Consider the following 21,854-nt stretch of genomic DNA (forward strand, 5'->3'; position numbering starts at 1 on the left):
CACGGGGGGTCCTGGGGCACACGCGCCGGTGCGGCGCGCGTGGCCTCTCTCTCGCCGTGCTACCTATAGATTCTGCAGCATGCACGGCATCGGCATGGCGTCCTATAACTTATGCTGGGTGCGCCCTGCACGGCATCGGCATGGCACGCTTGGCTCCCGCGCTGTCTCGTTCCCACGGGCAATTTGATTATTTGCCATCCCTTACTTGGTACATTGACTATTTGCCATTTTTTACTTTGTATTTGATCTCATGACACTTTTTACCTGGATGTTTGTTATTTTGCCCTCTGTCATATGGGTCTCACAAAAAAAGACATATTTGCCCTTACATCTCGATTGACCAGAACAGAGGAGCTCGTTCTCATCCTCTCTCGCTCACGAACGCAGCGACAGACGACGGCGGCTACTGGAAGACGGCGACGGCCCTGGGATACTCGACGGCGGCGGCCCTGGTGAGTCCCTCTCTCCCGCTCCCTCCCTCTTTCCCGCTCGAGTGAATTGCAAAACACCACCACATTTGGGGCATCGATTGCAGAAAACCACGAGGTCGCTAATCATTTGCAAAAAACACCGCACATTCAGAAAACTTTTTGCAGTGTGCGTTGATCGACCGATTTGCTTCGTTTGAGTGCGTTTCCGACAGATGGGGCCCGGTTTCCCCCTACGTGGCATAACGGACGGCAAACGGCGCTGTCTGGTCGAGACGACTTGGTCGGCTCGCGTCGGACCGGCCGACCGCGCCACCCCCACTCCACTTCTCACTCACTCGCTCCTCTGCTCTCCCTGGGGCTTCAATGGGGAAGGCGAAACCTGGCGGCGGCGCTTCCGCTGGTGATGCTGGTAGTGATGGAGATCCACTGGAGCTCTGCGGGAGCTCGAATCCTTCTCAGGCGGTGCCTCCTCCCCAATCCCCGGACCCGCAGTACACGGCGGCTAGGGCATTTGCCAAGGCGGTGAAGGAAAATCCGACGGGCAGCCAGCACTTTGCATCCTCCTTCGGCGGTGTGGTGTAAGCATCCATCCTCTCCCCCTCCTCACTGTTTCCCTGTTTCCCCGATCTGGATTCTAGGGTTAGGGTTCTAGGGTTAGGGTTCTAGGACAAGTACAGAGTTGGGGATTATGTTGTTGGTATTTGGTTTGGATTATTGTGTTACAGTAATGTTAGTGAACTGCAAATTAGCTTGCCTTTAATTATCCAGTCATGCTAACTGAATTTTATCTGTAATGTTTGGGTTCTAGGGTTAGGATTATTGGGTTACAGTAATGGTTTGGAGTGCAAATTAGCTGTAACACTAGTTTTCAACTTACACAGTAATTTATTCTGTCATGCTAACTGAATTTGAACTGGTTAGTAGTTTAACATAATTGCACTGCTCAGTCTTGCTAACTAAGATGTTTTTAACTTAAGTTTAACACTAGTTTAACATAATGGCTCAGTAGTTTCAACTGCAATTGCACACTAGTTTTGAACATAATGGCTCAATAGTCAGTTGTTTTAACTGAATTGTTTAACACTAGGTTTACTGAATTTTATCTGTATTGTTCAACACAAGTTTTATCTGAATGTTAACAACTATGTTAAATGAACTAGGTTGGATGATGAAGAATGGGAAGTGAGATTCCATTTCTTTGATAGAGATAATTTGGAAAGAACCATTTGCTTATCAGACATAACATATTGGAATCTTATTGCACTAATAGAGTTGGAAGGCTTTAGTTCAAGAGATTATATGTATTATGTCAGAGATCCAGGAGTTGGGGTGTCGGGAATGGAAGAATTAACTGATGATGACAAGGTTGAAGAAATGTTGGATGACATATGCAGTAAAGGAAATAATGTGGTTAACATTACAGTTATGAGAAGTGATGCACCCACACCAGCTGACTTGAACATTGGTCATGTTTATGAAGAGCAGTTCCCTTTGTCTGAATTAGGTGTACCACTTGTCTATGAGGTAGATACTTCAGGAGTTCTTTTCCCCAGTCCAGTTAAGCCCCAACCACAGCCTATCCAGGCCATGAACACCCAGGAGAGTTCATGTTTGAAGCTAAAGGGTCCAAGTGAACCAGAGTTTGCATTGGACTATGGTAGTGAGAGGCATGAGTACTTCATGGAGACAGACCAAGATCAAGAGAAGATTGAGAAGATGATGGAGCAAAGGAGGAATGAAGAGATTGAAAAGTTTAGGACCAATAAAAAACAAAAAGAGAAGTACAAGGAAGCAAAGAGAAAACTTCCAGAGCTGCTTGCTGAAGAGTTCACTGACAGTGATAGTGACAATGAGATTTTAGAAGATGAAGACATAATAGCTAGGCTGGAGGCAATGAAGAGGCATGGAGCTGATCCTCTCAATCACTTTGAAGGAGACACTGATGTAGAAGAGCTTTATCAACCAGATGAGGAGGAGTTGGAGGATGAAGCAGGAGAGGAGGAGGTAGGACAGGATGAGCAAGCTGAGGAGGGTAGGAGAGGAGGAAGCACTATAGGAGGAAGTAGTGCAGGAGGAAGCAGCAACACAGGAGGAAGCCAGAGGAAGGGGCCAACAACCAGATCACATGGAAGTCTTGAACAAATCATAGAGCAAGATTGGATACCTTCATTTGATGAAGAGAGCAACCCAGGTGACTTAAGTCAGGATGCTAATGATGGTGCTCGGCTTCCAACATTTAGGCAACCAAATGGTAGGAAGAGCAGGGCCAGAAAGCAGAAGCCTAGGCTTTGGTATGATGAGAAGAGGGAGAACCCACAAGAACAATTTGTGAAGAAACTTTGTTTTCTAGATGTCCAACAATTCAGGAGAGCACTTCTTACATTTCACATCTCACAAAACAGGAACTACTCTTTTCATAGAAACTGCTCAGATAGAGTTATTGCAGTTTGCAGTACAGAAGACTGTCCTTTTTTCATTGCTGCTTCTCAAATAGCACATGAGAAAACTTTTTGTATAAAGAAGATGAGCTTGTACCACAATTGTGCTGCTGTAGGAGAGAGCACCAAAGTGACTGCAAGATGGTTGGACATGAGTGTGAGGAACAGTTGAGGGCAGACATAAACACACCAGTCCAGACCATAATAGCCAATTTGAAGAATAAACTTGGAATAGAAGTGTCCATTCACATGGCCTACAGAGCAAGGAAAGCAGCTAAGAGTGTTGTCCAAGGATATCAAAGGGCACAATACACAAGGATAAGGGATTACCTCCAAGCTGTGTTGGATACCAATCGAGGAAGTAGATGCATTGTTACAACAAAGCAATTGAAGGCCCATCCTAGCATAAATCCTAGATTCCATGGCTTGTTCATGTGCCTGAATGCTTGCAAAAAGGGTTTCCTAAATGGTTGCAGACCCTTCATAGGTACCTATATTAATTTGTGTGAACACAATCATTTATGTTGTCCTAGTACTAATGTGAAATTTTCTGCTGTAGGTGTTGATGGCTGCTTCATTAAGTTGACCACAGGGCAGCAAATACTGGCTGCAACTGGTAGAGATGGTAATAACAACATATTTCCCATTGCATTTGCAATTGTTGACAAGGAAGACACTGCCAGCTGGTCATGGTTTCTAACACAACTGAAGTATGCAGCTGGTCATGGTTTCTAACACAACTGAAGTATGCTCTTGGTGGTGAGTCAGGGAAGCATGGCTACTACACTATCATATCTATAGACAAAAGGTAACTCATACACCATAGTACTTACAAATAGTGCAAATTAGAACATGCTTAGTACTTACAAATAGTGCAAATTAGAACATGCTTAGTACTTACAAATAGTGCAAATTAGAACATGCTTAGTACTTACAAATAGTGCAAATTAGAACATGCTTAGTACTTACAAATAGTGTCTTCTGGCATCATATTCAAACATTAGTTTACTTTCATAGGGTTGCTTAAAGCAATAACCAATGTATTCCCAAATTGCCCTCAAAGATTCTGCCTTAGACATATTTATCTCAGAACTTCCAAACAGCTGGCTTTAGAGGTGAAGAGTTAAAGAAATACATGGATCAGGCTAGTTATTCATATACTGAGCATGGATATAATCAAGCAATGGATGGTATGAAAAAAGAGTGTCAAGCAGCTTGGAAATGGCTTAGTAAGATACCAAAGCATACATGGGCTAGACATGCCATGGACAGAAATTGTAAAACTGACTTCGTTGTGAACAACATAAGTGAAGTATTCAATAAAATGATACTTGATGTGAGAGGAAAACCAATTAAAACCATGGTTGATGGGATCAGAAAAAAATTGTTAGTTAAGTTCAATGCCAATAGGACCAAGACAGAGACAGCTAAGTGGCAGATATGCCCAACATATGCTGAAAAGCTGGAAGAAGCTAAACATCATTCCAGATTCTGTCAGTCAATCAAGGCTGGACCTGATCTATACCAGGTTGCAAGTGGAGAAAGCACATATGCAGTAAATCTGAAAGATTACACATGTGGGTGTAGAAAATGGGACATGACTGGGGTTCCTTGCAATCATGGTGTTTCTGCAATTAACAAGGCTAAACTACATCTAGAAGATTTTGTTAATGCTTTCTTCAAGAAACCAATGTATCAACAAGCCTACAGTCCAATTGTCTACCCTGTGCCTGGGCCTGATCTATGGCCAAAGACTGGGACCCCTGACATAGAGCCACCTGTTTTCAGAGACAAGCCAAGAAAGAAGCATACAAAGAGGAGAAAGAATCAGTTTGAGAAGCCAGCTCCCAAGGATACTTCTAGGATGGCATTAATCACTTGTAGTAATTGCAATTTTAGTGGGCATAGGTACACTAGCTGCCACAAAAATCTTAAGCCAGCCCTTGCAATGAGAAGGAACCAACATCAGGTTAATTGTCCAAACTTCAAAAAATTCAGTTTATGATTATATTTCCTATATTATGTTCTAATCTTTGTATGTTTACACTGCAGGAAAACGGAAGAGTTGATGCAGCTTCATCAGCCCCAAGGGCAGCTCCATCAGTACCCAGGGCAAGAACTACAGCTCCACCAGCACCTAGGCTAGCTCCATCAGCTCCAGCAGTTCCCAAGGCAAGAACTACAGCTCCACGAGCACCTAGGCCAGCTCCATCAGCTCCTCCTGCAACTAGGAGAGCAACTGCATCTACTGTTGCTGCTTCTAGGCCAAGTTCATCTACTATTGCAGCTAGAAGGCCAAGTTCATCTACTGATGGTGCTTCTAGGCCAAGTTCTTCTACTGCTGCAAAGAAAACATTCATACCACCTAGAGCTTCAGGTACTGGAAGGCTAAGAAAACCTTCTTACAAGATATCTGAGTGGTTCAATTGTTCCCAGGGCAGCAAGAAGAAGTAATTTCATGATGGTGATGTTGAAAACAATTTCAAGTTTGTGATGTTCAAAACAGCTGTGAGTTTATCATGTTCAAACCAGTTTAATTCAGCCTATTTTGGCTACTTTGTGATGGCACTATGTAAGTTACCTAATTATGGTTGTGATCAAGACTTTTATGCATGAGGATGTCAAGTAGACTGTGATAATGATTATGTTGAATATGATGCTGTCATTTAGACTTTGTTGCATCAAGCTATTTAGGATTTTATATTAATGATGATGATGTTGTTGTCACTTAGGGTGGCTCGGCGTCGACCAATCTTAAATGAACCATTTTTGTCACTTAGGGTGGCTCGGCGTCGACCAACCCCTAAGTGAAGCAAATTTATTACTTAGGGTGGCTCGGTGTCGACCAATCTTAAATGAACCATTTTTGTCACTTAGTGTGGCTAGGCGTCGACCAACCCCTAAGTGAAGCAAATTTGTCACTTAGGGTGGCTCAGCATCGACCAACCCCTAAGTGAAGCAAATTTGTCACCTAGGGTGGCTCGACGTCGACCAACCCCTAAGTGAAGCAAATTTGTCACCTAGGGTGGCTCGGCGTCGACCAACCCCTAAGTGAAGCAAATTTCTCACTTAGGGTATCTCGGCGTCGACCAACCCCTAACTGAAGCAAATTTATCACTTAGGGTGGCTCGGCATCGACCAACCCCTAAGTGAAGCAAATTTGTCACCTAGGGTGGCTCGGCGTCGACCAACCCCTAAGTGAAGCAAATTTGTCACTTAGGGTGGCTCGGCGTCGACCAACCCCTAAGTGAAGCAAATTTGTCACTTAGGGTGTCTCGGAGTCGACCAACCCCTAAGTGAAGCAAATTTATCACTTAGGGTGTCTCGGCGTCGACCAACCTTAATTTAACCATTTTTTTCACTTCGGGTGTCTTGGTGTCGACCAACCACTAAATGAAGGATCCAAACTACAAACAGACCTTTCATCACAAACCAACATAAAAATAACACTACAAACATCTTCATTAAATGATCCAAGCTAAACCCATTACATGCCATGCCATACTTCACAGCTTAGTTCAACAGATTCAAATTTAGCACACATTACAAGCCATAGTTCAATGCTTCATAAGTAAATTAGTTCAACAGATTCAAACTTAACACATTACAAGCCATAGTTCAAAGCTAGTAACTAAAGACAATGACCCACATGGTCATATGACAGCACAATTTATTCTTCACCACAAATACCCTTGATTTCCTTCAGCTTCCTCTTGTTACTTTCACCTGCTTTCTTCAGGTCAGCAACATCACATTGCAAAGTACTCTTCTCAATGCTCAACTTCTCCTTCTCTTTAGTCAACTCAGCAATGTAACAATCCAGCTTCTCCTTCTCTTTCTTCAGGTCAGCAAAGCTAAACTCCAAAGTCCTCTTATCAGAGCTCATCTTTTCCTTCTCTTTCAGATGATTGAACTTCAAATTCCTAATGACATTGGCTTGAGCAACATGAATGCACTTCAACTGATCAACAACTGCCTTCAATTTTTTGATCTCAACATCCTTTTCCATGCTGCTGTCAGCAACATTCATATCAGTTTCATGTGGCAGATTATCCTGAGAATCCAAGAGGTTGTTCACATCTTCAACAAGCTTCTCATAAGTCTCCTGCAACTCTTTTTTCTGTTGTGCTAGATTGTGCACAGTAAATGAATGCTCAAGGCATGCCATCTTATTGGCCTGGATGCTATCCTCATACATAAGCCACAATTTGTGGAGTGCATTCTGCAGATGATCTGGCCACTCCTCATCTACCCACTGCACTAATCCACAGTTATTAACTCCCTGCAATACAAAATAAAGTAGTTCAAACATGTTGTCACATGTTACATTTTCAGTTAAGTTCAGGTTACAGTTAAGGTGCAGATTCAGTTAGATCAATTCAACTCAAAAAACTAAAGAACAATTATTGTGAGCATGTTTCCTAACATGAACAGTTACTATGAACATAAATCAATATCAATGAACCATGAACAGGAACTATGAGCAATGAACAGTAAACCCTAGAACATGAACAGTTAACCCTAGAACAAATGAACTATACTACACAGGAGAGGTTTCACATTGCAACTAATTTACTAACTTACTTCTACGGCACAGGCAATGAACCTCCTCCCAGTGCTTATCCCCTGGAATGCAACACATTTCTTCCCTGGCTTGCCATGCTCGCACATCACCCTCAAATCGTCAGCAGAACCAATTGTCGTGGTTCTAAGTCTGACAGTAATGTAGGGGGGTAGGTATGGAGATGCAAGATCTTAGCTATGGAGAAGTCGTAAGCACACGAGGTTTACGAGTTCAGGCCCTTCTCGGAGGAAGTAATAGCCCTACATCTCGGAGCCCGGAGGCGGTCGACTGGATTATGCGTGTATGAATTATAGGGGTGCGAACCCTTTACACTGAGGAGGGGGGGTGGCTTATATAGAGTCCGCCCGACCCCTCTGGCCCTCAGTTGCGCAGGGTTTTAAATACATTAAGGTGAGGCATTACTGGTAACGCCTCTAATAAAGTGCTATGATGACCATAAAAGCTACTTAATTACCGACCGTTAGCGTGCGGAGTGCCTTTAGGTCTCCTGGCCGTCGAGTGATTGGACCTTGGTCGAGTGATTGCTTCTTGGTCGAGTGTCTTCGAGTCTGTCGAGTGAAACACCTCCAAGTCGATTGAAAGGTGATTTCTTCTTGAGATGTCCTTGGTTAGGGCAGCTGGGACAGGTCCATGACCCTACCCTAGGTACATAGCTTCATCATTAGCCCCCGAATGGATCGAGGTTTGAGTGGGGAAGGAGTTGAGCACTTCTCCGACTCATTTTTCATGCTATGAGCATATCTTGTTTCGGATCAATGAACCTGAGTGATGACAGCAACTTCCTTTTCAGTCGCCTTGATCCATTCTTAGTTTTTGTCGAGTGAGTTTCTTTACTTGAGAGGCTCTGAGTGACGGTGTGGAGGAGATCTTCGGTCTGACAAGTTGTTCTGCTGCCCGCAGATTTCGCGGGATCCGAATTTTGGGAAGCGCGCGGGACGGGGAAGGCCGCAGTAATCTGATGGGATAGGGCGGAGCCGCCTCGATCCCCGCGCCACCTTTTTCACCACGTATCGCCCGGGCCTACCAGTCAGCCACTCGGAAGCGGCCTCATATAAGGCGTTGGACCGGGGTCTCTTGAACAGTGCGTCTCCATTATCTCTTCTCCTCTTCAGCCTCCTTCGTCGCGCTCGCTCTCGCCCCAGCGCCACCGCTCGGTACACGTCTCGCCGGTGACGATGGGGAAGGAGAAGACGGCGGCTCTGGAGCGGGCGAAGAAAGCGACGGAAAGGCGAAGGGAAGGCGACCAGTCGGGGCGGATCTTCCTCGCGGACCGGCCTACCGAAGGGCTGGATCCAGGGCGACTGGATCCGCTCGACGATCACCCAAGAGGATCTCGACGACCTAGCCGAAGGAGGGCTGATCCCCCATGAATCGGCGCAGCTTCCGGGGAAGGAATCCGAGCCGCAACCTCGGGAGGGTGAGCGCGTTCTCCTTGCCACCCACGTCGACCGTGGATTTTCCTTGCCTCCTCACCCTTTCTTTCGGGGATTTCTGAACTTCTTTGGGGCACAACTCCACCACTTCACTCCCAACACAATCGTTTATCTCGCCGCTTTCATTTCTTTGTGCGAGAATTTCCTGGGTTGCCGGCCTCATTGGGGTCTTTTCAAGCACATTTTCACTTGTCGCTCTCAGACGGTGAAAAAGGCCAATCCGAGTGACGAGAGAACTCAAGTGATTCAGATGTGCGGGGGTCTTGGTGTTCAGATGAGAGGGAAAAGTTCCTTTCCGGCCATGATTCTTCCCGACTCGGTTCATGGATGGCAGTCGACCTGGTTTTACTGCAAAGACCAGTCGACGCCAGGGCAGTCGACCAGCCTCCCTCCTTTTACCATGGACCGAGTGAGGAAACCCTCCTCTTTGAAGGTGCTCCCGGAGGAGAAGGCGCGGGTGAGGGTGCTGGTCGAGCGAGTGGTCCAGCTTATCCATGACGGGGTCACCGGTATGGATCTCTTGGAGGTCTTCCTTCAGCGACGCATCCAGCCTCTTCAAGCTCGAGACCATCCGATGTGGATGTATTCGGGTCTTGATGACTCCATTCGGATTCACCCAGAGGAGGTCGATGACGACACACTAGAGAAGTGGTTGCCGGGCATGACCGGAAACAAGGACAACCCCAGGGGAGCCAGGAGAGTTCCTCCATTCGACCAGTCCCATGTACCAGAGAAGGTCCGATTCCGAGCTTTTGATTGTAATCTGAATTCACTCGCGCAGCCGTCTATACCGCGTCGACTGACTTTATTCTTCCTGCTTTCTTTCAGGCCCTTATCAAAATGTATTCAATGCCCAACGGAGAGCAAGAGCAAGAACTGGAAGGCGAGGCGAGCGGCGGCGACAGTGGCGAATGGACTTCTGACGGTGAAGGGGACGGAGAAAGCGACGACTCAAGTGACGAAGAAGAAGTCGAGTCGCCTCCTCGCAGGGAGAGGCGATCCAAGCTTGACCAAGAACGACTGAGTGCCCGCGAAAAGGCGACTGCTCAGGCTGGTCAGTCTTCAAAGCGTCCTCGGATCTCTTCACCAACCCCGACCGAAAAAGCGCCAAAGCATCCCAAAATTGCAGAGCCGAAGACTCAGAAGGCATTGCCGAAGATTAAGATTGACATCCCCGTCGCTTCCGCGTGAGTGTCTCCCTTTGTATTCACTCGACGCCCCGCGTTGTTTGTTTTTCTTGTTTTAACTAGACGAACTTTAGAACTGGCAGTGCTGCTACTTCCGGGACCTCAGCTTACAGGGACAAGGATGAGGTAATGGAGGATGTGGTCACTTCCAATCTGGGTATGATTTCTGCCATTCTGTCTTTATTTGGTCGACTCAACTGCAATGTGCACCATTGGGTGATGTGATTTTGGCGATTGAACTTTGCACAGCTCCCAACATTATTGACCACCCCGATGATGATGAAGAGCCCGAGAGACCTTTGACGAGGAAGAATAGGCAAGCTCCTGCAAGCAAGGTGCCACAGTCGACGCCGAGGGCGGAACCAGTCGTTCAGGACACTGGTGACGCCAATCGGGGTTCTGTTACCTTCGTCGTGCCACTATGGAGTGCCTTGCCTTCTTCATCGACTGCTCAGGCCCCTGTTGACCCACCTTCAATTTTTGCGACCCATCATGTCCCAGAGGACGAAGTGAATGCTGCCAAGGAAGCCATATGCCAGGCGGGCATCATGATGGAGAAGATGAAGATGGTGCGGGACGCCAGTCAAGCCGCCTACGACACCAGCTCGGCTGTCCAAAGCAACGTTCAGGTTAGTTGGTCACTGCTTGTTCTGTTAGGATATGCTATCTGAAGACTCTTTCCAAAAATCTTTGCATCTGTACACCCACTGGGTGCGTCGATTGAATTTTTGAACTAGTGGGGGCACGCTGAGTGCACCCACTGGGTGTAGTCCCCGAGACTACGGTGGACTGCTGGCAGTCGACTATAGTCTTTTTATTTTGTCGAGTGTAAACCGAACTGGTAGTTTGTCTCTTCCACTCGGTCTGGTCGAGTGGGATCAGAACCGGTGGGGGCACGCCAAGTGCACCCACTGGGTGTAGTTCTCGAGACCGCGGTCGACTGCTGGCAGTCGACTGTGGTCTGAGTTCTTCTTTCTCTCCCCCTTTTTTTTTACTTCCCGCACTCGACTCCGGCGGGCCGGTCGAGTGGGATCAGAGCCGGTGGGGGAACGCAAAGTGCACCCACTGGGTGTAGTCCCCGAGACTATGGTGGACTACGGGCAGTCGACCGTAGTCTTAGTACTTATTGTCTTTGTCGTTTTTTGCTGTAAAATAACTTCTCCTCTTTGATTGCAGAAATCTTGTGATCTTGGAGATCGCTTTGCTGACTTGGAGAGACAGCAGATCCAACTGAACCTTGACTTGGAGCTGGCCAAGACAGAGTTGCAAAAGGCCAAGGATGGCGCCAATGGTAAGACGAGTTTGTCGACTGGTTTGTCTTAGGCTTGAGTACCCTTCTGCTCTTTCTGAATCATGCATCATTTCTTTGCAGAAAACTGAGAGAAGCTCTGGCGAAGAAGGATCAGGATTTGGCTGCTGCTCGAAAGGAAGCTGACGACAGGACCGCTCTGGCTGAACAGAAACTGGCTTCGGTCGGCCAGTTGGAAGAAGAGAATACCAAGATAAAATCTACTCTGAACGAAACCAACAAGGAGTGCACGCGCTTGAAGAAGGACAATCTCAACCTGTACGAGAAGATGGAAGGCATCGCTCGCAGGAGGGACGATCTGGAGAGCTATCTGAGGAGCCTTGCCAAGAAGTTATTCATCAAGCTTGAAGGTACACATTTTGTTCCGACCGATTTTTTTGTCGACTCAGCGTACGAAAATTGACTTATCTTTGGATCGTGAATGCAGAGTTTTGCCAGAACTTCGAGGAGGAGACTGGACGGATTGAGCCAGGTTTGGACCCAATCAATTCTCCCGTGAAAGATGAAACTGCCATGAATCTGCTCCGACTGGAATCCCGCATCGACGGTGTTGTGGACTACTTGGCTCGACTGAAGGTCGCCACGTCACGGATCGACCCGGCACTTTGGCCAGAGGCCACGCTCCAGAATGATCTTGAGTCTCTGATGACTCGACTTAACGAGATCCCTGACCGAGTGCAGGAGTGGAAGAAATCTTCTGCCCGGTGTGGTGCTGATGTGGCTCTGTCTTTGGTTCGTGTCCATTGCAAGGAGGTGCGACAAGATAAGCTGGCAGCAATCAAGGTCGTCAACACCCAGAATCATGACTTCCGATCTTTTATGGAGACTTTCATCGCTACAGCCACTCGGAGCGCCGACGGCGTTGACCTAGACGAGTTCGTCGAGCCTGCCCGTCCTCCTCCCGCGGAGTGAACAAACTTTTATGCCTCACCTTAAATTTGCCTCAGAATGTCGAGTGGTTTTTGTAACCGTTAAACTCTTTCGGGCTGAATGCCCGAGCACTTCGATCTGTGGTCCGGAACCTTTAGTATTTATCTGAACTTGGTTTATCATTGAATATCTTCATGAATCCTTCGTCGAGTGGAAATCGTTCTTCACTCGAGACAACTTTTGTATTTGTGGCGCAGCCCCGAAGGAGAAGGTAGCAGTCGACCTGCACCTCGTCGTCCTTGCGGGTCGGCGATGGAGCGCACGTTGTATTTGTGGCGAAGCTCCCAAGGAGAAGGCGGTAGTCGACCTGCACCTCGTCGTCCTTGCGGAGTGGGATGGAGCGCACGTTGTATTTGTGGCGAAGCTCCCAAGGAGAAGGTGGCAGTCGACCTGCACCTCGTCGTCCTTGCGGGTCGGCGATGGAGCGTACGTCGTATTTGCGGCGAAGCTCCCAAGGAGAAGGCGGCAGTCGACCCGCACCCCGTCGTCCTTGCGGGTCGGCGATGGAGCGCACGTTGTATTTGTGGCGAAGCTTCCAAAGAGAAGGTGGCAGTCGACCTGCACCTCATCGTCCTTGCGGGTCGGCGATGGAGCACACGTTGTATTTGTGGCGAAGCTCCCAAAGAGAAGGTGGCAGTCGACCTGCACCTCGTCGTCCTTGAGGGTTGAGATGTGTTTCGTACTTAGGCGAGTACTGGACTGCAGCTAAGCCCCCGAGTGGGAGGATCGCTCACCACTCGGTAGGATTTTTCAAACTTAGGCAAGTACTGGACTGCAGCTAAGCCCCCGAGTGGGAGGGTCGCTCACCACTCGGTAGGATTTTTCAAACTTAGGCGAGTACTGGACTGCAGCTAAGCCCCCGAGTGGGAGGGTCGCTCACCACTCAGTAGGATTTTTCAAACTCAGGCGAGTACCGGACTACAGCTAAGCCCCCGAGTGGGAGGGTCGCTCACCACTCGGTAGGATTTTTCAAACTTAGGCGAGTACTGGACTGCAGCTAAGCCCCCGAGTGGGAGGGTCGCTCACCACTCGGTAGGATTTTTCAAACTTAGGCGAGTATTGGACTGCAGCTAAGCCCCCTGAGTGGGAGGGTCGCTCACCACTCGGTAGGATTTTTCAAACTCAGGCGAGTACCGGACTGCAGCTAAGCCCCCGAGTGGGAGGGTCTCTCACCACTCGGTAGGATTTTCAAATACTTAGGCGAGTACTGGACTGCAGCTAAGCCCCCGAGTGGGAGGCTGGCTCACCACTCGGTAGGATTTTCAAATACTTAGGCGAGTACTGGACTGCAGCTAAGCCCCCGAGTGGGAGGCTGGCTCACCACTCGGTAGGATTTTCAAATACTTAGGCGAGTACTGGACTACAGCTAAGCCCCCGAGTGGGAGGCTGGCTCACCACTCGGTAGGATTTTCAAAAACTTAGGCGAGTACTGGACTGCAGCTAAGCCCCCGAGTGGGAGGCTGGCTCACCACTCGGTAGGATTTTCAAATACTTAGGCGAAACGGGTTCGCAGCTAAGCCCCCGAGTGGGAGGCTGGCTCACCACTCGGTAGGAAATTATTTTTACAAACTTAGGCGAAACGAATTCGCAGCTAAGCCACCCACTGGGGGATTTCTCACGTAAACAAAAACAATAACAATCACTGGGAAAATTATAACGCTCTTGTCTTTGGTAAATAAACTACAGGAGTTTTTCTTATTACATCTCATCCGAGTGAGAATTCAAGTATAAAAGGGGCGGAGGAGCTCCGCATTCCAGGCTCGTGGCTCATCAATCTGGCGATCGACATTATAGAGGTGGTACGCTCCATTGTGGAGGACTCTGGTGACTATGAAGGGGCCTTCCCAGGTAGGAGCGAGTTTGTGTGGTTTCTGCTGATCCACTCGGAGGACTAAGTCTCCTTCTTGGAAGGCTCGACTCTTCACATTTCTGGCATGGAATCGACGCAAGTCTTGCTGATAGATGGTCGATCGGATCATGGCCATTTCTCTTTCTTCTTCCAGGAGGTCGACTGCGTCCTGCCGGGCTTGTTCTGCTTCATCTTCAGAGTAGAGCTCGACTCGGGGGGCGTTGTGAAGCAGGTCACTCGGGAAGACTGCTTCGGCTCCGTAGACCAGAAAGAATGGGGTTCTTCCGGTCGATCGGTTTGGGGTTGTCCTCAATCCCCAAAGGACTGATGGAAGCTCGTCGACCCATGCACCTGCTGCGTGCTTGAGATCGCGCATCAATCGAGGTTTTAGTCCTTTGAGAATTAGGCTGTTTGCCCTTCCGCTTGTCCATTCGACTGGGGGTGAGCGACCGAAGTGTAGTCGACTCGTGTGCCCTGAGAGGCGCAAAAGGCCCTGAATTTGCCGGAATCGAAGTTCGACCCATTATCAGTGATGATGCTGTGCGGAACTCCATATCTGAATATCAACTCTCTGATGAAACTGATAGCAGTGCAAGCATCAAGATTCTTGATAGGCTTAGCTTCAATCCATTTGGTGAACTTGTCGACTGCTACTAGCACATGAGTGAAGCCGCTCCTGCCCGTTCTCAGTGGTCCAACCATGTCCAGCCCCCAAACAGCGAAGGGCCAGACGAGTGGAATGGTTTTCAGGGTTGACGCGGGCTTGTGAGACATATTGGAGTAATACTGACATCCTTCACATTTGTCGACTATCTCTTTTGCCATTTCATTGGCCCTTGGCCAGTAGAATCCCGCTCGGTATGCTTTAGCCACAATGGTCCAAGAGGACGCATGATGACCACAGGTCCCCGAGTGGATATCATCAAGGATCATCTGACCTTCTTCTGGTGCTATACACTTCTGACTTACTCCAGTCGCGCTTTCTCTATACAACTGTCCCTTTATGACTGTAAAGGCCTTGGATCGACGGACGATCTGTCGAGCCTCTTCTTCGTCTTCTGGGAGTTCTTTCCTTAGGATGTATGCGATGTACGGTATTGTCCAGTCGGGAGTGATGACCAAGACTTCCATGATCAGGTCGACCACAGCTGGAACTTCAACTTCAGTCGGATCCGTGGCACTTTTTGGCTGCGGGGCCTCTTCAGTGAAGGGATCCTCCTGAACTGATGGTGTGTGGATGTGTTCCAAAAACACATTGCTGGGAATGGCTTCTCTTTTGGAACCTATTTTTGCCAAATCATCAGCTGCTTGATTTTTCAGTCGGGGTATGTGATGAAGCTCTAACCCCTCGAATTTCTTCTCCAGCTTTCTCACTGCATTGCAATAACTAGTCATGGCTGGACTTCTGACTTCCCACTCCTTCATCACCTTATTAACCACCAAATCTGAGTTGCCATAGACCATGAGGCGACGGACGCCGAGTGAAATGGCCATGCGCAACCCATATAAAAGTGATTCATATTCTGCCTCGTTATTGGAGGAATCAAAGTGGATTTGAAGAACATATCTGAGCTTATCCCCTCGGGGGGAGACCAACACCACCCGGCACCGGAACCATTCAGCATTTTGGAACCATCGAAGAACATGGTCCAATGCTCCGAGTGAACCTGAGTCGGCAGTTGCTGTTCAATCCACTCGGCGACGAAATCAGCTATTGCCTGGGACTTGATAGCTTTCTTTGCCTCAAACTTGATATCTAGAGGAAGGAGTTCAATCGCCCATTTTGCCACTCGACCAGTTGCATCTCTGTTATGCAAGATCTCTGACAATGGAGCGTCGCTGACGACTGTAATGGAATGATCAGAGAAGTAGTGAGCAACTTTCTTTGTGGTCATATAAATCCCATATACAAGCTTCTGATAGTGAGGATATCTTTGCTTTGATGGGGTCAAAACTTCAGAAATATAATACACTGGGCATTGAACTTTGAAGGCTTTTCCTTCTTCTTCCCGCTTGACCGTCAGTACCGTACTGATGACTTGTCCCGTGGCTGCGATGTAAAGCAGCAAAGGCTCTTTGCTGATTGGGGCAGCAAGCACCGGATGGGTGGAGAATAGAGCTTTGAGCTCTGCAAACGCTGCATCAGCTTCAGGAGTCCACTCGAACTTGTCTGACTTCTTCATCAATCGGTAAAGAGGCAATGCCTTTTCACCGAGACGAGAGATGAATCGACTTAAAGCGGCCAAGCAACCAGTAAGCTTTTGGACGTCGTGCACTCGCACAAGACTTTTCATTTGGAGTATAGTACCGACTTTCTCCGGATTTGCGTCGATTCCCCGTTCGGAAACGAGGAACCCGAGTAACTTTCCGCCAGGAACTCTGAATGTGCACTTTGATGGATTAATCTTGATGTCATACCTCCTGAGGTTGGCAAAGGTTTCAGCAAGGTCAGTCAGCAGGTCAGAACCCTTCTGTGACTTGACCACAGTATCATCCATGTATGCTTCCACATTCCGACTGATTTGAGTGAGCAAACACTTCTAAATCATCCTCATGAATGTGGCTCCGGCATTCTTGAGGCCGAATGGCATGGTAACATAACAGAAGCACCCGAATGGAGTGATGAAAGCTGTTTTGACCTCGTCAGGTCCATATAGACGGATCTGATGGTACCCAGAATAGGCGTCTAAAAAAGACAGTCGCTCACATCCCGTAGTCGAATCGACTATCTGGTCGATGCGGGGGAGAGGAAAATGATCTTTCGGGCAGGCCCGATTGATATGTTTAAAGTCAATGCACATGCGAAGTGACTTGTCCTTCTTGGGGACCATGACAATGTTGGCGAGCCACTCGGAGTGGTAGATCTCTCGGATGAACTCCGCTACTAACAGCCGAGCCACCTCCTAACCAATAGCCTTTCTCTTCTGGACGGCGGACCGTCGGAGATGTTCTTTGACAGGTTTTATTTTTGAGTCGACTCGTAGGCGATGCTCAGCCAGCTCCCTGGGAACACCTGGCATGTCAGAAGGCTTCCATGCGAAAATGTCCCAGTTCTCACGGAGGAACTGGATGAGCGCTTCTTCCTATTTGGAGTCGAGTGTTGTTGAGATATGAGTTGGAGCAGCGCTGGGATCAGTCGGGTGGATGTGAGCTGTCTTCGTTTCACCAGACGACTGAAAAGCTGATTCTGTAGCGGGCTTCTTGGCTCGCAACAAATCACTTGGGTCTGCAGTCTTCTGGTATTCCTGCAGCTCCACCACTGCCATCTGAGCATCAACGATCTTTGAGCCTTTCTGAAAACACTCTTCTACTTTCTTCCGATTGCCCGTAACAGTGATCACACCTTTGGGACCAGGCATCTTCAATTTGAGATACACATAACATGGTCGGGCCATGAAGCGTGCATAAGCCGACCTGCCCAAAATAGCGTGATAGGCACTCTGGAAGTCTACAACTTCGAACATCAACTTTTCTTTGCGGTAATTCTTGGAATCACCGAAAACAACATCAAGAGCAATCTGGCCAAGTGATTCAGCCTTCTTCCCAGGAATGACTCCATGGAAACTCATGTTGCTGGTACTGAGTCTGGACATCGGAATGCCCATCCCTTTCAGCATCTCAGCATATAGTATGTTGAAACCACTACCACCATCCATCAAGACTTTGGTCAGTCGAGTGCCTTCAACAACTGGGTCGAGCACCAAAGCTTGTCTCCCAGGGGTGGCAATGTGCGTTGGGTGATCGGACCGGTCGAATGTGATGGCAGTCTGAGACCACTTCAGATAACTGGGTGTCGCCGGAGCAACCATATTCACCTCTCGGTTGATAACTTTCAGTCAACTTTTGCTTTCAACATCGGCAAAAATCATCAGGGTGGAATTAACCTGGGGTATCCATCGTCACTATCTTCCTTGTCCTCAACTTTGTCCGACTCCTTTTCCTTATCTTTGGGTTGCTTGCCCTGGAACTGCTGGATCAAGAGTCGGCACTGTCGAGTGGTATGTTTCAGGTAAATGAAATTACCCTCTTCATCTTTCTTGGTGTGGATGTGACATGGAAAATCCAACACATCATTTCCGTCCTGGTCTTTAACTTTCTTGGGGTTCCAAGGTCCTTTGGGTTTCCCCTTAAACTTTCCTTAAGTTACAGCCAAGGCTTCCCCAGGAGCAGCTGGCTCAGCTTTCCGCTTCTGTTTCCGATTGGAATTTCCTCCGGTTTCTTGAGCGACTGACTTAAGCTTGCCACTCCTAGGTTGATCCTCATCTTCACCATTAGCGTACTTGGTGGCAATCTCCATCATCCGATTCAGAGACATATCTCCGGTTCGACCGAATTTCAGATTCAGTTCTCTGTACTTGACGCCTTCTTTGAAGGCGCATACTGCTTGGTGGTCGGGCACATTCTCTACCGTGTGATGTAACGTGATCCATCTCTGGATGTAATCCCTCAAAGTTTCATTCGGCTTCTGCACGCAAGACCGCAGTTCCGTCAGCCCTGTCGGTCTCTTGCATGTTCCTTCAAATGTGGTGACAAACACTCGGGCGAGATCTTCCCAAGTGTAAATGCTGCTGGGTGCTAACTGATTCAGCCACGCTCTGGCCGAGCCCTCCAACATGAGAGGTAGGTGCTTCATGGCCACTTCATCATTGTCGCCGCCAATCTGGACGGCCACTCGGTAGTCTTCAAGACAAGTATCGGGCTTGGACTCACCAGTGAACTTACTGACTCTAGTTGCCAACCTGAAGTTGGAAGGAATCACAGCGGCCCTGATGGCTCTACTAAAGCACTCTGGCCCCGAAACATGTACTCTGCTACTGGTAGGTGCATCTCTGTCGTGACCTTCTCGGTGAGCTCTATTCCTGTCGACCAAACCTTGAACGAGAATGGATCTCGCATCAAAGCCTGGTTCCCTGGGGTCGACTGGAATCCTTCGCCCAACACTATGAGGGCGCCTGTCATCTTGCTGTCGAGGCGCATACGACCCGCTCCTCGGGGGAGGGGTGGGCACTCGACGTCGATCATCACGATCGAATCGATGATCGTACTGCTCACGGTTCTCGTACTGATTACGCCGGTCCCCACGTCCCTCACGCCTCGGGGGCGATCTTGGGCTATGAGCCGACTAGACTGTGTCTGCAGCAACGGATCTGCTATGAATCCTGTTCCACGACTGAGAAACAACGGAATTCTGGTCTCCTGCTGCCCGAAGTAACACTCTGATCTGCAGCAAGCCTCTGCCAGCCTCTGACTAGGCAGGCTAAATCGACTCTGCTATACGGGCTGCAGCTGCTAAATTCTGAATCGGAGTTTGATATACTTGCAGGGGCGGAAAGAGCTGACGTTGACTGGATTCTGGAACCTGTTGTCGCGCACGCTCGTCGAGTGCTCGCTGGAGGTTCTCCAGTCGAGCGTGCTCGGCCAAGTTTGCCAAGCGCGCGTCCTCCAAGGCACGAGCCTCGGGGGTTTCTCCAACGATAGGAGTGTGCAGTGCATCCATGTTCCGCCGACGAAGTTCTTCTCTCTGCAGCGACGTGAGAGGCTCGGGGAGATATTCCTCATGGGGACGCGACGGGTCGCCTCCACCTGCGCCTCCGTCGGTGCGGGGAAAACCAGGAGGACTGGGTGGTCCATCGACCATCAGAACCTCCGCCGCCGGATCACTGCTGTCGCACTCGGATGCGGTCTCTGCGGAGCTAATCGACAGGTCGAACAGGCCGTAGAGGGATTCGTCGGGCTCGATCGCCGCGATTGAGGGGTGGCCGACTGGCGTGCCACCGCGTGTCTCACCCACCGCTGAAGTCTTGACCGACCGGAGTGCTTGCGCCAGCGGAAATAGGGAGGGAGGACAGCACAGGAGCCGACCGATAGTGGGTCGACGGTTGCCGCAAGAGGACACCGCGGACGCACGCGCGAAAGTGCGTCGCCCCGCGGATAGGGAGTGCGTCCACGTCGAGCGGAGCCTCCTGAAGCCAAGCGGAGTCGTCGGCGATGAACGTGAGCGCGCCGAGACGGATCTCGCGGCCCTCCACCAAAACTCCGCCAGAAACCATGATGATTTGGATCAGAAAAGATCGCAACTCCTCCAACAAATCGCTAAAACACCTGCCCCACGGTGGGCGCCAACTATCGTGGTTCTAAGTCTGACAGTAATGTAGGGGGTAGGTATGGAGAGGCAAGATCTTAGCTATGGAGAAGTCGTAAGCACATGAGGTTTAGGAGTTCAGGCCCTTCTCGGAGGAAGTAATAGCCCTACGTCTCGGAGCCCGGAGGCGGTCGACTGGATTATGCGTGTATGAATTACAGGGGTGCGAACCCTTTACACTGAGGAGGGGGGTGGCTTATATAGAGTCCGCTCGACCCCTCTGGCCCTCAGTTGCGCAGGGTTTTAAATACATTAAGGTGAGGCATTACTGGTAACGCCTCTAATAAAGTGCTATGATGACCATAAAAGCTACTTAATTACCGACTGTTAGCGTGGGGAGTGCCTTTAGGTCTCCTGGCCGTCGAGTGATTGCTTCTTGGTCGAGTGTCTTCGAGTCTGTCGAGTGAAACACCTCCAAGTCGATTGAAAGGTGATTTCTTCTTGAGATGTCCTTGGGTTGGGCAGCTGGGACAGGTCCATGACCCTACCCTAGGTACATAGCTTCATCACCAGTGAACAACGGGTCATCCATTGTTGGTGGGATCTGGGCAACACAAATGTACTGGTTCAAATTGAGCTGAAACCCTAAATCCAAAATGCCCAAATCCAAACCCTAAATGCAGTCCCGGTGGAACCAACTGACCTTAATAGGGAAGTCGTAGGAAGAAATGATCTGCACCTCGGAGTCCTCACTGCTCGAGCCATCGCTCCAAGACACCATGGCGGACGGCGGCGAGCAGAGACGAGAGGAGGCAGAGCAAGGTTGAGAGCGGGAGGGAGAGCAGAGGAGCGAGTGAGTGAGAAGTGGACTAGGGGCGGCGCGGTCGGCCGATCCGACGCGAGCCGACCAAGTCGTCTCGACCAGACGGTGTCATTTGCCGTCCGTTATGCCACGTAGGGTGAAACCGGGGCCCATCTGTCGGAAACACACTCAAACGAAGCAAATCGGTCGATCAGTGCACACAGCAAAAAGTTTACTGAATGTGCGGTGTTTTTTGCAAATGATTAGCGACCTCGTGGTTTTTTGTAATCGATGCCCCAAATGTGGTGGTTTTTTGCAATTCACTCTTCCCGCTCCCTCCCTCTCTCGCGCTCATCTCCCCGGCGGAGCCCCTAGGGTTAGGGCAGGCGGCGCGGCGGTGAGGCGGCCGGCCCTAGGGTTAGGGCAGGCGGCGCGGCGGCGAGGCGGCTTCTGGCTTGGTTGTGGCCGTGATGTGCCACCGTTGCTTGTGTGCTTCTGCTGCCGCCGTTATGTGCTGTACACGAGCAAGTTGACCCTGTTAATGTTCTAAGTTGTTCTGTACACAAGCTACTTACTTTGTTGTATATCTCATGTTTGCTTGATTTCTTGCTGTTGCAGACCACATAACTCAGATGAGCTAGGTGTTGGAGATGGCCGAACCGGAGAGGGGTGAGCACATTGTTGGAGACGGCTTCGACTTTCCTTCTTTGTTTGTTCCCGAGCCGAGGTGAGAAAGCAAAGTAGCTTCTTTTTGGTGCTCATCTGAATGCACGTTAGTGAATAGACGCTAACTCCATCGTATGTTGTT

At 49.1% G+C, this 21,854-nt stretch overlaps 1 protein-coding gene across 1 annotated transcript; it reads right to left on the reverse strand.

The window, feature by feature from the left end:
• Positions 1–6,539: 6,539 nt before the first annotated feature.
• LOC125553379 lies at positions 6,540–21,025 on the reverse strand. Its single transcript, XM_048717170.1, has 5 exons — positions 20,948–21,025; positions 20,826–20,848; positions 7,454–7,577; positions 7,011–7,151; positions 6,540–6,974 (listed from the first exon to the last, which is right to left on the reverse strand). The coding sequence occupies exons 1-5, from the start codon at positions 21,023–21,025 to the stop codon at positions 6,540–6,542; spliced, it is 801 nt and encodes a 266-aa protein (XP_048573127.1).
• Between the last annotated feature and the right edge of the window lie 829 nt (positions 21,026–21,854).

The sequence above is a fragment of the Triticum urartu genome, chromosome 4 (assembly GCF_003073215.2).
Source record: "Triticum urartu cultivar G1812 chromosome 4, Tu2.1, whole genome shotgun sequence".
Lineage (NCBI taxonomy): Eukaryota > Viridiplantae > Streptophyta > Magnoliopsida > Poales > Poaceae > Triticum > Triticum urartu.

Bases quoted from the DNA above. Each gene is read 5' to 3' on its own strand.
- LOC125553379 (XM_048717170.1), bottom strand. From the start codon at position 21,025: ATGGTGTCTTGGAGCGATGGCTCGAGCAGTGAGGACTCCGAGGTGCAG. The intron at 20,849-20,947 runs GTCAGTTGGTTC...TGTGTTGCCCAG, and splicing joins CCTACGACTTCCCTATTAAG to ATCCCACCAACAATGGATGA. The intron at 7,152-7,453 runs GTAAGTTAGTAA...TTTGTATTGCAG, and splicing joins TCATTGCCTGTGCCGTAGAA to GGAGTTAATAACTGTGGATT.